The sequence below is a fragment of the Suncus etruscus genome, chromosome 17 (assembly GCF_024139225.1).
Source record: "Suncus etruscus isolate mSunEtr1 chromosome 17, mSunEtr1.pri.cur, whole genome shotgun sequence".
Classification (NCBI taxonomy): Eukaryota; Metazoa; Chordata; class Mammalia; order Eulipotyphla; family Soricidae; genus Suncus; species Suncus etruscus.
In genome coordinates, this window is record NC_064864.1 from 74,050,924 (window position 1) to 74,065,724 (window position 14,801).

Here is a 14,801-nt window from a genome sequence, read left to right on the forward strand (position 1 = left end):
AATCCCCCGGAGTCCCTTATGGTCCCCTAAGCCAGGAGTGATTTCTGAGCACATAGCCAGGAGTAACCCCTAAGAGTCACCGGGTGTGGCCCAAAAACAAACAAACAAAAAATCCATGGCCAGAGCAATGGCACAAGCAGTAAGAGATAGCATGGAGATAAGGCATTTGCCTTGTATGCAGAAGGACTGTGGTTCGAATCCCGGCATCCCATATGGTCCCCCAAGCCTGCCAGGAGCGATTTCTGAGTGTAGAGCCAGGAGTAACCCCTGAGCACTGAGTGTTACCCAAAAACAAAAAAAAAAAAAAAGAAAGAAAAACTTGTTTCAGGGGCTGGAGTAATAGCACAGTGGGTAGGGTGTTTGCCTTGCTTGCAGCCAACCAGAGTTTGATCACTGCCATCCCATATGGTCCCCCAAGCACTGCCAGGAATGACCCGAGCTCAGATCCAGGAGTAACCCTAGAAAACCCTGAAAACCACTTGGTGTGACCCAACACACACACACACAAAAATCATTTCAAAACAAAATATGCTTCTCAAGTGTCAAAGACAAACTAGAATAAGTCTTCTTTTCTCTTAGTAAATAAATATATGACTTAGTCTATAACTACACACCTAAATAAACCTCTATAATAAATCTAATATACCTAATAAACCTGTTTATTAGTAAACAATCAATGACATAGTTAGCAATGTCGTGAAAAGGTAGAACACTTACAATTTATGTAAGAGGTACTGTGTTCACGCCCCAGCAATCCAAACAAACAAAAAAAAAACACAAAAAATTAAAGCAGAAATGTCAGCACATTTTCTACCTTGGAGATTTGCCTACAACGCGACTGGAGATGTGTCCTCTCAGTTTTCTCTCCTCTAGAGAAGCTGGTGCTGTCTTGAGTTATGGGGACCAAATCCCATGCCATATAGATCAAGTAAACATCAGGAATCCCCTCACAGCTGCCCCTCACGGGCTAAGAACCTGGTCAGAATTGCTGGGATCGGGCCAGAGAAGTAATACAGTGGGGAGGGCGTTTGCCTTGCACAGAGCCAACCTGGGTTCAATCCCCAGCATACCCATATGGTCCTGAGCCAACCAGGAATGACCTCTAAGCACAGAACCAGGAGTAAGCCCTGAGCACGACAAACTCAAAAGTAATAAACACTGTTTTAAATAAAGGGTGTTTGCTTAGCATGCAGCTTATCCAGGTTCAATATCGAGCACCCAATATGGTCCCCAGAGCCCTGCCAAGAGTGATTTCTGAGTACAGAGCCAGGAGTAAGCTCTGAGCACGCTGGGTGTGGCCCCCAAAAAAAACGAAGGGTTAAAGGGGATAAAGAGACAGTAGCCCCATCTGTGCATCATCTGTGTGGCCCAAAAAGCAAAACTAAAGGAAACCAAACCAAAATATGGGCCAAGAAGATGGCCCCAAGAACTGGACAGCATGCTTACACATGGAGTCCCAACACCACATGGTCCCCCAAGTACCACCAGAAGCAAGCAACCCCTAACCATCAGGTGGGGAATGACCTCCATACACTGCTGGACCAGGGCCAGAGCGATAGCACAGCACATGGGAAGTTTGCCTTGTCTTGCACGAGGCTGACTTGGGCTCAATCCCTGGCATCCCATATGGTACCCCAAGTCTACTAAGAGTGATTCCTGAACACAGAGCCAGGAGTAACACAAATGCCATTGGGTTTTGGTGTCCCCAAAACAAACACCACTACAGGTTATGGTTCAAATGTCAACTTCTTCACTCCCTATTTGTAAAAAAAAAAAAAAAAAAAAAAAAACAAACAAACAAAAAAACAGAAATTGTTTATTGGCCAAAAAAAAAAAGTAGAAAATCTGTCTTAAATTTAAAGATTAAAGAAAAAGAAGGGGGCCAGAGAGATAACACAGCAGTAAGGCTGTCTTGCAAGCACCTAATCCAGGACTAATGGTGGTTTGAATCCCGGCAACATTCCTGTGCCTACCAGGAGCAATTTCTGAGCACAGAGCCAGGAGTAACCCCAGAGCATCACTGGGTGTGACCAATAAAACAAAACAAATAAATAAATAAATAAATAAATTTAATTTAAAAAAGAGGGTTGGGGCCAGAGAGGTGGTCCCATCCTCCTGCGGCCCTTGTGGTCCCCCAAGCCAGGAGAGATTTCTGAGCACATAGCCAGGAGTAACCCCTGAGTGTCACTGGGTGTGGTCCAAAAACAAACAAACAAAGAGGGTTAGGGATCAGAACAAAAGTACAGTGAGTAGGGTGTTTGCCTTGGTGAACAGCCAACCTTAGGTTCTAATCCCAGCATCTCACAATACCCCACGCCTGCCAGTAGTAATATCTGAGCCTGAGTCCAGAATAATTTACCCCTGAACACTGCTGGGTATACCCCCCCAAAAAAAGATAAAAAGTTAGGGGGCCCAAACCATAGTATAGTGGGAGGGCTTTTGCCTTGTACTCAGCCAACCCAGACCCAGGTTCAATCCCCCAACATCACCTGTGGTACCCTGAGCACAAATAAGAGTGATCTCTATGTAGAACCAGGAATAAACCCTGAGCACAGAGGTTAAGGCACTTGTCTTGCTTGCAGTAAGTCCCAGTTTGATCCCCTGAGCACACCCCCAAGAATGATCCCAGAGGAAAGAGCCAGGAATAAGACCTGAGACCAGCTAGGTGTGTCTCCCACCTCCCAAGAAAGGTGATTCGAGCATGTACCATTTTTTCCCAAAAATGAAATGTCTTAAAATTTCTAAACCACGGGGCCGAAGAGATAGCATGGAGGTAAGCCGTTTGCCTTTCATAGAAGGACGGCAGTTTGAATCCCAGCATCCCATAAGGTCCCCTGTGCCTGCCAGGGGCGATTTCTGAGCCTAGAGCCAGGAGTAACCCCTGAGTGTGACCCAAAAACAAAAAAAAAAGAATAAAATTCTAAACCACACCCAGTGGTGCTTGGGGGCTACTCCCAACTCAGAGCCCAATAAACCTGGCTACCCACATACAGATCATATGCTTTCTCACGAATCTTCCCCTTAGGTTATATTAGACCATTACTTAAAAAAAAAAAAAAAAAAAAAACTAGGGGGCTGGAAAGAGATGCAAAAATTAAGATACTTGCTAGCATGCAGTTGCAGCCCCCACACAAGTTCAAATCACGGCGCCAGTGCCAGAGAAGTAGTAAGGTGAGGAGGGCACTTGCCCTTCGTACATCTGAACCCAGTTCATTCCCCAGTTCCCCATACGATCTCCTGAGTATAGCCAGTAGTGATTCATGAGTACAGGGTTAGAAGTAATCCCTAACCTAAACATCACTGAGAGTGACCCAAAAACAAAACAAAAAAGACAAGCACCACTAGGTGCACCCCCTAAGCAGAGCCAGGTTTACTCCACACCTCCCACAGAAAAACCACTAGCAAACAAAAAAAATGCCACACCTTTAGTGACCTACTGCTGAGATTGACAAAACACTGTTTGGGGGCATGAATGCAGTTTATCTTTTTTATTTGTTTGGTTTTTGGTTTTTGGGTCACACCCAGAAGTGCTCAGGGATCATTCCTGGAGGGCTCAGGAGACCTTCTAGGATTCTGGGGATTAAAATTGGTTTGCTATTTGCAAGACAAACACCTTACACACTATATTATAGCTCCAGCTCCATTCTTTTTGTTTGTTTGTTTGTTTTGTTTTTGGGTCATACCTGGCAAGCTATCTCTCCGGCCCCAGCCCCATCATTTTAAAACAAGATAATTTGCATATATCAGGCCCTGTGTTCAGGATTTGAAATTATTTCATGACAAGATTCCTTTCTTGGGGCCGGAGAGATAGCATGGAGGTAAGGTGTTTGCCTTTCATGCAGAAGATCAGTGGTTCAAATCCCGTCATCCCATATGGTCCCCCACCCACCCACCCCCACCCCCGTGCCTTCCAGGAGCGATTTCAGAGTGTGGAGCCAGGAGTGACCCCTAAGCGCTGCCGGGCGTGACCCAAAAACCAAAAACAAACAAAAAAGATTCCTTTCTTGATTATACCACAAAATAGAAATACCAAGACACTATCAATTGACAGTAAGACTGAGAACATTACAATGGTGTAATGTTGCTCAGGGGTTACTCCTGGCTGTCTGCTCAGAAATAGTTCCTGGCAGGCACAGGGGACCCTATGGGACATGGGGATTCGAACCAACCACCTTTGGTTCTGGATTGGCTGCTTGCAAGGCAAACACCGCTGTGCTATCTCTCCGGGCCCATACAATGGTGTACTTTTTAAAATGGCAAATGTATGCTTCTATCTATTCCATCAGAAATGTAATAGCAACAGAGACAGCTCAGCAGGCATGGTGTTTACTCTGCACAGCCAACCTCAGTTCAATCCATGTGGTCCCCTGAGCACTACGAAGAGTGATCCCTGAGGTAAGAACCAGGATCAGCCCAGAGCACTGCCCTGCTGTGATGCATAAAACAAAATTCAAATCCCCCAAGAACACAGAATCAAAATATAATCCTATGAGGGGCCGAAGAGGTGGCGCGAGTCTGCCTTGTGCGCGCCAGTCTAGAACGGTTCCGATCCTCCGGCTTCCCATATGGTCCCCCAAGCAAGGAACGATTTCTGAGCGCATAGCCAGGAATAACTGGGTGTGGTCCAAAAACCAAAAAAATGTATATGTAATTCTATGACAGTTACTGTTTCAAATAAGAGAATATTAAGGAAGTCGTTCCATTACCACTGATGCAAAACTAGACGCCAGTATTTAAACGAATTTTAGAGGGGGGCCGGAAAGATAGCATGTCGATAGGGCATGCAGAAGGACAGCCGTTAGAATCCTGGCATCCCATATGGTCCCCAGCCAGCCAGGAGAAAAGAGCCAGGAGTAACCCCAAAGCGTTGCCAGGTATGACCCAAAATCCAAAAAACAAAAGAATTTTAGAGGGCTGGAGCGATAGCACAGTGGTAAGGCGTTTGCCCTGCATGCAAACAACACAGGACTGACAGCTGTTCTAATTCCCGGCATCCCATATGGTCCCCTGAACCTGCCAGGGGCAATTTCTGAGCACAATGCCAGGAGTAACCCCTGAGCGCAGCCAGGTGTGACCCACCCAAAAAACAAAATAAAGGATTTTAGAAACCTAATTCTGTTTGTTACCATCAAATATGACCTTGCCTCATATCCAACATACTGATATAAAGCTTTCAAAACTCACATAACCAACATGTATCAACAACTGACAGTTACTAAACTGTCTGTGCAAGTTGATTTACTCGTATGGGGAAAACTTGGGAGGCAATCTTTGCTTTATACCTGTGTATGAAAACAAAGATGACTTGACCTACAAAATGAAGATCGGGTCACCGGTAACCAAAAAACAGTATGCTTCCCCTGGTGGCCAAGAAAGGAATGGGAAGAGGCAAGCTTCAAAGAAGAAAAAAAGCCTGTCGTCCACCCTGTAGTTCTTATAAATTATGAGAAGTGGCGGCCCAGAAAGGAAGATTTGGAAAAAGGGAACTTCGCCGAAAGACTAACAGGAGTTTAAACGGGCCACAGAGGCGGTGTACAACAACATGAATCGAAGAGAGAAAATCGACAGGTGCAAATTCAGGTGTCTGAATGGGGAAAGTCTCACAGCTGGGGCTGCAAGGCGCCCGGAGCACACTCCCTGCGTATCTTCCCCTCCAAGACGGATCTGGAGCTGGGGCCGGAGAGATAGCACGGCACAGCGGTAGGGTAGGGCGTTTGCCTCGCTTGTGGCCGACCCGGGAGGGGCCGGGTTCAATTCTCCGCATCACAGCCTAGCAGGGTGGGTGCAGAGCCGGGAGTAAGTAGCCCAAGAGCCGCTGGGTGTGGCCCAGAAACCAATCATTCAATCAATCGGTCAGGAATCAATCAGCAAGCTTAAAAAAAGGCAAAGCATGACCTGGAGCTTATCACCCTAAGAACTTGTGCAAGCTCTGTCGCCTTTCTCAAGGACGGGATCCTCGCAGTTTTCTGCAGACCTCTTCCTTACCAAGAGGAAAACACTTAGGCACTTGTGTTCTTGAACAGACGAGCGCTGCAGCCCGCAGGCAGACGCTCGGGCTGCCAGTCCTCCAAACGGGGCCGGGGCTCCGGGCGCACCGGCTGGTCCCGTGCACGTCCCGGGGCCTCGGCGGAGTCTGGGCCGACAACACGGCCCGGCAGAAAGGATCGCCAGCGCTTCACCTCCCACCAGCCCCTTTGTCTGGCTGGATTTTGCCCCTTCTCTCTCCCTTGTGCCACTGAAGCCGGCTTCCAGGGGGGAAAGCGGCGCAGGAGAGGCGAGTGCGCGCGTCCGCGGGTCCCTTCCGACGCCCGATGGGCCGCGAGCGGGGTCTGGGGGGACCCCGGAGCGCCCGATCCCGAGCCGAGCGGGGTGTCCGCCGCCGGGCCCGGGTGCAGGGGGTCCGGCGCCCCGAAGCCGCGCGGGCCCCTCACTCACTCACTCACCGGGGTCGAAGTCGGGCACGGCCGCCTGGTACTGGGGTCCGACGCGCATGCCGCCGCCACCTGCGGACACACAGAGCGGGAGGTGAGCGGCGGGGGGGCCGGGCGGGGGTGGGGGTCCCCGGTCCCTGAGCACCGGGCCGGGGCGGCGGCCGCCTCCTACCGTGCTCCTCGTCGCTCGACGAGCCCGAGCTGCCCTCCTCCCACGCGCCGCCGCCGCCGTTGGCCGCGGCCGCCAAACTTTTGCCGTGCCCATGGCCGGGGGCGGCGGCGGCGGCGGCGGCGGCCGAGGCGGCGGGGCCCGGGGCGGCGGGGGCGGCGGCGGCGGAGGCGGCGGCCGCGGCGGGGGCGGCCGAGGCGGAGGCGGCGGCGGCGGCGGCGCCGGCCGCGTTGTTCCTCCCGCGGCGCTTGCCCGACACCTCGGGGCCCTTCTCCACCATGGCCGGCATCGGGCGGCGCCGGGGACGCGACTGGGCCGGGCTCGGGGCGGCGCTGGCGGGCGATGCGCGGAGCCGCTCGGGCCCCGGCCGAGCGCAACTTTGCTCTCCGCGCCGCCCGCGCCGCACTGGCTGCAACTACTCCGGGGCCGCGGGCGGGAGCGAGGGGCGGGGCCTGCGCCGCGGGGAGGCGGGGCGTAGGCCGCGCGCGCAGCCTAGCCCGACGCCCGCCGGGGCTCCGCCTCCCGCGCCCGCCCGGCGGCTCCCGATTGGCCCACGCCGCCGTCGCTCTAGCAAAACGGGGCGGCCTCTCGCGCCCGGGGGCGGGGCGACGCTACGTGAGCTGCGTTCGGTGGACGCGCAGCGCAGCGCCGTGCTGCGCGCGCCGTACGTGGTTCGCCTCGGCCGTGTCTCTCCGCCCAGGAGCATCCCTCCTCCTCGCCCTGGCTCGCTCCCTCGCTCCCTCCCGGCCCGGCGAGGGAAGGTCCGCGGCCCCCCGCGCCGTCCCCTGGCCCGCCACACCCACCGCGCCGTCGCCCGCCCGGGCCCCACGTGCCCCGCGGCCGGAAAGCGAAGGCGACGCGCGGCCGGGACTACTTTCGCGCGCGGAGGACGACGGGCGCGCCCAGCCCGGCTCCATACAAAGGGGCGGCTGGCTGGCGGACGCCGCTTCCGAGCGCCACTCGCACCCGGGGCGCGGGGTGCGAGGCCTGGGCAGGGGGACGTGCGGGCCGCACGCGGAAGGGGAAGCGGCTGCTCCCAGCCCAAGCCCCGGCTCGACGACGCCTGAGGGCCGACTTCCTCCGGCCGGCCTGGCTGAGGCATTTTCCTCCCTCAAGTTCCTTCGAACCCCAGTTTAAGACGGGCTCGGGGATAGAGAGCTCCCGAGAACCACCGTCCTCACAGCATGCCAGGCAAACGCCTTCCCTCCATGCTCTCTCTCCAGCCCCAGAGACACCCCACTGACTGACTGAACCTCTCTGAGCTCAGCGCCCCAGTTCTGGGACCCCCTGCCCGAAGTGGACAGGCGCACACCCCTGGAAGACACCCCTGTCCCCACCGGCCAGTGGCCCTTGTTGCTCATGTACAGGGAGCAAAGCCAAGCAGAGGCCCCAGTGTCAAACCCAGTGCCCGGCCACCGGCGGTGACTCAGCTGGTCCCGAGCACTTCAGGAAGAATGAGTTGGAAAACTGCTTTATTTGGTTGTCTGTGACTTACTACCATTAGACTCAGGCAAATTGTCCTCAAGGGCATCATGGCCATACTGAAGTCTTTTTTTATGACTACAGGGAAATCGCAGCACATGGGGTCATCGTTGCCTTCAACCCTGAGTTCAGGGCTACTTTCTGGCTGGACTATATGATGGTCACTATCCAACTGTTCACTTGCCCTTCCCCCCAGTGAATAGTAATTAAAATGTGGCAGGGGCGCTGTTCTAGTTTGATTCAAAAAGCAATGTGAACAGGATATGTTGGCCTTGAGTCTCAACTTCTGGCCTTAAAACAAACTAGTAGGAGGGGGTTGAAGTGATAGCACAGCGGTAAGGGCTTTTGCCTTGCATGCAGCCAACCCAGGAGGGACCCAGCTTCAATTCTTGGCATCCCATATGGTCCCAAGAGCCTGACAGAAGCGATTTCTGAGCACTGAGAGTGGCCAGGTGTGGCCCCAAAACAAACAAACAAAAATCTAGTGGGACCAGAACGATAGCACTGTGGATAGGGCATTTGCCTTGCACCAGCCAACTCAGGTTCTATCCCTAGAATCCCTTATGGATGGGGCTGGAGAGATAGCATGGAGGTAAGGCAAACATTTGCCTTTCATGCTGAAAGGATGGTGGTTCGAATCCCGGCATCCTATATGGTCCCCTGAGCATAGAGCCAGGAGTAACACCTGAGCACTGTGGGTGTGACTCAAAAACCAAAAAAAAAAAAAAGACTTCCATTCTGGGGCAGGAGGGATAGCACAGCGGTGTTTGCCTTGCAAGCAGCCGACCCAGAACCTAAGGTGGTTGGTTAAATCCCAGCATCCCATATGGTCCCCCGTGCCTGCCAGGAGCTATTTCTGAGAGCATAGACAGGCTCGGGGGACCATATGGGATGCTGAGATTCAAACCACCGTCCTTCTGCAAGGCAGACGCCTTACCTCCATGCTATCTCTCCGGCCCCCAGGAGCTATTTCTGAGAGCATAGCCAGGAGTAACCCCTGAGTGTCACCGGTATGGCCCAAAAACAAAAAAACAAACCAAAAAAATCCCTTATGGTCCCCTGAGCCTGCCAGCAGTGATTTCTGAGCCCAGAGCCAGAGTAAATCCTGAGCACTGCTGGGTATAGCCCAAAAACCAAAACTAAATTAGTTTGTCCCTGACCAAGTGGAATTTTGCAGCATCCATCTCCCACCCATCCCCATCCCCACCATACTGACCCCCAGTCCTACCTGTGCCCGTTGGGATCCACACCTTCTTTGGATGGATGGGAAACTTGTGACCCCCAGCTCCAGGCTGGATCTTTCCAGACAGCAGCCACCACATTTTCCAGTGACACTCTCCCACTCGTGCGATTTCACAGCCTCCTCCCCTCACACCTCCCACTGCCCCTTCTGCCCTCACGTGCAACCCATGAGTTGGCCTTATTCTGCCAGAAGGAGACTTGGCTATGGCCCTGCCCGGAGCCTCCCCCAGCCTGCTCCCCACTCGGACCTCACGAGGCCATGCTCACCTGATTCTCCCAACGCATGCTCCCTCTCCTACTCTCCTTCTATCCTGTAATAGGAGGTTCTAACAAAATAACCCAAAAGAAGTCGCTGGTTCTCTTTTCGATACCTGGTGCACGGTTGGTGTTGAGTAAGTACTTTTGAGGAAAGAAACAAAGCACAGAAATAAGAGGCTTTGGCCCCCAGTAGGAGAAATCCCAGTTCCCAAAGAGGCACTGGATCAATCCTCTTGGGTGGAAGGGGCTGAGGGTTCGGCTTGCCCAGCACCCCCAAGAGGAGGAGGCACCTTCTGCCAGCCTCGACTGGCTAGTAGCTCTGCTGTCCTACAGCTGTGGTGATTGGCTGGAGTTGGGCCATGTAATATGACCAGGCCAATCAGGTCTGGAATTTTCCTGGCCTCTCAGAAGTAGCCTAATGTGAACTGGGAACTGCAGAGCCAGAGCAGGGGTGGCTGATGTCAAGGTCGCCACCAGCAGATATGGAGACCCTGTGCACCTTGAGCCCCGAGAGAGCCTAGCTTGGCCAGTCTGGTAGAAGTCAAAGAAACCTGTGTAGATGGTTCTCAGAGTTTAAAACTTGGGCTGAAGCCCTAGCACATCGGGCAGACATTTGCCTTGCACGTGGTTAACCCAAGTTCCATCCCGACATCCCAGATGGCCCCCCAAGCACCACCAGGAGGAAGCCTTGAGCACCACCTGTTGTGGCCCTAAAAGAATTCTCGGGCACGGAGAGATAGCGCAGGGTGTTTGCCTTGCAAGCAGCCGATCCAGGACCAAAGGTGGTTGGTTCGAAGCCCGGTGTCCCATATGGTCCCCCCGTGCCTGCCAGGAGCTATTTCTTTTTTTTTTTTTTTTTTTTTTTTTGGTTTTTGGGTCACACCCTGTGACGCTCAGGGGTTACTCCTGGCTATGCGCTCAGAAGTTGCTCCTGGCTTCTTGGGGGACCATATGGGACGCCGGGGGATCGAACCTCGGTCCGTCCTAGGCTAGCGCAGGCAAGGCAGGCACCTTACCTCCAGCGCCACCGCCCGGCCCTCCAGGAGCTATTTCTAAGCAGACAGCCAGGAGTAACCTCTGAGCAACGCTGGGTGTGCCCCCCCCCCAAAAAAAAAAAGAATTCTCGCCCTGGGGGCCCGGAGAGACAACACAGCGGCGCTTGCCTTGCAAGCAGCCGATCCAGGACCTAAGGTGGTTGGTTCGAATCTCGATGTCCCATATGGTCCCCCGTGCCTGCCAGGAGCTATTTCTGAGCAGACAGCCAGGAGTGACCCCTGAGCAACGCTGGGTGTGCCCCCCTCCCCCCAAAAAAAAAGAATTCTCGCCTGAGGGCCCTGAGAGACAGCACAGCAGCGCTTGCCTTGCAAGCAGCCGATCCAGGACCAAAGGTGGTTGGTTCGAATCCTGGTGTCCCATATGGTCCCCCGTGCCTGCCAGGAGCTATTTCTGAGCTGACAGCCTGAAGTAACCCCTGAGCACTGCTGGGTGTGGCCCAAAAAAACAAACAAACAAAAAAAATTCCCATAGCCAGGCTTCAGACCTCTCAAAGTGTGAGAGTTCCAGTGGGAAGAGGGTTCAAGTTCTAGTGCGCATGCTTTGCCCAAGCTTCCTGGTCCCTTGAACACTGCAGGTGTGGTCCAGAAACAAAACCAAAAAGATATCATTTAAGAAGTTAATTTAAGGGCCGAAGTGATAGCACAGCAGTAGGGCCTTGTACGCAGCCAACCCCGGCATCCCAAATGGTCCCCCAAGCCTACCAGGAGCGATTTCTGAACACAGAGCCAGGAGTAATCCCTGAGTGCCGCCAGGTATGGCCCAAAAACCAAAACTGTCAAATTGGAGAAAGGGAAAAAAGAAAAAATAAGTTGGATGGAGCCAGAGAGTGGGCCAGCATATGGAGTGCTTGCTTGCCTTGCATGTGGCCGACCCAGGTTCAATCTCTGGCACCCTGCATAACTCCCTGAGCCCCACCAGGCGTGATCCTTGAGCAGACCTGGGTATGACCCAAAAACAAAAATACAAAAATTGGTAGAGATAGCTCAAAGGACAGAGAACATGTTCTGCCTGCTGGGGGCCTGAATTGTATTCTTTTTGTTTGAGCCACACCCAGTGTTGGAATCACTTGGAAGTGCTGGGGAGAGGGTGCCATATTGCTGAGGGGTTCTGCATGCAAGACAAATGCCCTAACCTCTGCATAGTTCCCAAAAATCTTCCAGGACTGCAGGACTGATCCACCCCTCCTCACTCCACACCACAAACAGAACTGAGAGTTGCTCCTTAGCACTATCAGGAGTAGTCAAAAAATAAAAATAAACAATAACTTTAAAAGTTGAAACCCATTCTGTAGGTGGCTTTTGTATCCTAGGCACTATTTCCTTTGAGGTGCAGAAACTTCTCAGTTTAATATAGTCCCATCTCTTTGTCTCTGCTTCCACTTGTTTGGAAAGTGATGTTACCTTCTTGTAGATGCTTTTAGTATCAGTGTAATGGAGTGTTTTACCTACATGTTGTTCTATATACCATATGATTTCCGGTCTGATATCAAGATGTTTAATCCATTTGGATTTGACCTTTGTGCATGATATTAGATGGAGGTCTGAGTTTGCTTTTTTTGCATGTGGCTGACCAGTTATCCCAACACCACTTCTTGTTGTTGGGTTTCTTTTTCATTTTTTTTTAGTTTGTTTTTTTTTTGGAGGGGGGGTTGTTGGTCATACCAGGCGGCACTCAGGGGTTACTCCTGGCTCTGTGCTCAGAAATCGCTCCTGGCTGGCTCACAGGACCATATGGGATGCCGGGATTTGAACCACTATTCATCCTGGCTGCTTGCCAGGAAAACGCCCTACTGCTGTGCTATCTCTCTGGCCCCCCAATACCACTTGTTGAAGAGGCTTTCCTTGCTCCCTTTTTCATTTATTGCCCCTTTATCAAAGATTAATTGATTGTATGTCTCAGGAACATTCTCTGAATAGTCAAGTCTATTCCACTGATCTGAGGACCTGTCTTTATTCCAATACCATGCCGTTTTAATGACTATTGCTTTGTAATACAATTTTTTTGGGTTTTTTTTTGTTTTTTTGTTTTGTTTTGTTTTGTTTGGTTTGGTTTTTGGTTTTTGGTTTTTGGGTCACACCCAGCAGTGGTCAGATGTTACTCCTGGCTCCATGCTCAGAAATCACTCCTGGCAGGCTCGGGGAACCATATGGGATGCCAGGATTTGAACCACCAACCTTCTGCATGAAAGGCAAATGCCTTATCTCCATGCCATCTCTTCGGTCCCCCCTTGTAATACAATTTTTAAACTTTATTGATTGATTGATTTCTGGGCCACATCTAGCAGCACTCAGGGGCTACTCCTGGCTTCTGCAGTCATAAATTGCCCCCAGTAGGCTGGGGGACCACATGGGATGCTGGGAATCAAACTGGGGCCACATGCAAGGCAAACGCTCTACTATCTCTCCAGCCCCCATGTAAAACAATTTGGGGGAGGCTGGGTCACAGCTAGCGGCTCTCAGGGGCTACTCCTGGCTCTGCACTTAGAAATTGCTCCTGGCAGGCTCGGGGGACCATATAGGATGCCAGGAAATGAACCACCATCAATCCTGGGTTGGCTGAGTGCAAGGCAAATGCCCTACCAGTGTGTTATCTCTCTGGCCCTGTAACACAATTTAAAGTTGGGGAAAGTGATCCCTCCCATATTCTTTTTCCCAAGGGTTGCTTTAGCTGTTTGTGGGTGTTTATTGTTCCAAATGAATTTCAGGAGTACTTGATCCACTTCTTTGAAGAATTTCATGGGTATCCTTAGAGAGATTGCATTAAATCTGTACAATGTTTTGGAAGTATTGCCATTTTTTTTTTTTTTTGGTTTTTGGGCCACACCCGGTAACGCTCAGGGGTTACTCCTGGCTATGTGTTCAGAAGTTGCTCCTGGCTTGGGGGACCATATGGGACACCGGGGGATCGAACCGTGGTCCGTCCAAGGCTAGCGCAGGCAAGGCAGGCACCTTACCTTTAGCGCCACCGCCCAGCCCAAGTATTGCCATTTTAATGATGTTAATCTTTCCAATCTATGAACAGGGTATGAGTCTCCATTTCCTTGTGTCCTCTTTTATTTCTTGAAGCAGGGTTTATAGAAGCAGGGTTTTCTAGCCTTTGTGGAAAACAATATGGAAATTCCTCAAAAAACTGGAAACTGAACTCCCGTATGATACAGCTATACCAGTCCTAGGGATATACTCTAAGAACACAAAAAAAAAAACAATACAAAAATGCCTTCCTCACACTTATATTCATTGCAGCACTATTTACAATAGCCAGAATCTGGAAACAACCCAGATACCTGACCACAGATTAATGGCTAAAGAAACTGTGGTACATATACACAATGGAATATTATGCAGCCATCAGGAGAGATGAAGTCATGAGATTTTCCTATATATGGATAGACATGGAAACTATTATGCTGAGTGAAATAAGTCCGAGGGTGAGAGATAGACACAGAATAGTCTCACTCATCTATGGATTTTAAGAAAAATAAAAGACATTATTGAAATAATGCCCAGAGACAATAGAGATGAGGGCTGGAAGGACCAGCTCACAATATGAAGCTCACCACCACAAAGAGTGGTGAGTGCAGTTAGAGAAATAACTACACTGAGAACTATCATGACAGGGGCCGGAGAGATAGCACAGCAGCATTTGCCTTGCAAGCAGCCAACACAGGGCCTAAGGTGGTTGGTTCGAATCCCGACGTCCCATATGGTCCCCCATGCCTGCCAGGAGCGATTTCTGAGCATAGAACTCAGGAGTAACCCCTGAGCGCAGACAGGTGTGACCCAAAAACAACAACAACAACAACAACAACAAAAGTTCTGCCCACTAATCCCAATGAGTGAGTGATGTCAGGACCATGATGTCAGAACCAGCTTATCCAGGCCCTGTCAGAGTGGAAACTCATCAGGGAGCTAGCGGGGAAATCTTCACAGGGCTGCCTGGGAAGGAGCCTGGTGTGCACCCCATGACAGTAGTAATGGTGATGGTACTGGTGGAAGTAGTTAGCAGTGGCAGTGGTGGTTGTGGTAGTAGTGGTGGGGCAGTGATGGTGGTGGTAGTAGTAGTAACAGAAGTAGCAGAGCAGCATCTACAACGTCCTTTTAGGCATGTTCCCCAGAATGGAGCCTAACTGGATCTGGGGTTTGACAGGAAAACAGCCCTGAATG

The 14,801-nt window shown here is 51.6% G+C and overlaps 1 protein-coding gene across 2 annotated transcripts in view; it reads right to left on the reverse strand.

Annotated features, from left to right (window-relative positions):
* The window catches only part of RCOR1 (REST corepressor 1), a 97,276-nt gene extending 90,387 nt beyond the window's left edge, over nt 1-6,889 (reverse strand). For both annotated transcript variants that reach the window (XR_007504437.1, XM_049790357.1), the window contains exons 1-2: nt 6,604-6,889; nt 6,444-6,503 (exon numbers count right to left, since the gene is read on the reverse strand). Coding sequence is in view for 1 of the 2 variants with exons in the window: in XM_049790357.1 (XP_049646314.1) it covers nt 6,444-6,503; nt 6,604-6,889 (346 nt within the window). In the remaining variant the exon portion in view is untranslated. The remainder of the gene's footprint in view (nt 1-6,443; nt 6,504-6,603) is intronic.
* Between the last annotated feature and the right edge of the window lie 7,912 nt (nt 6,890-14,801).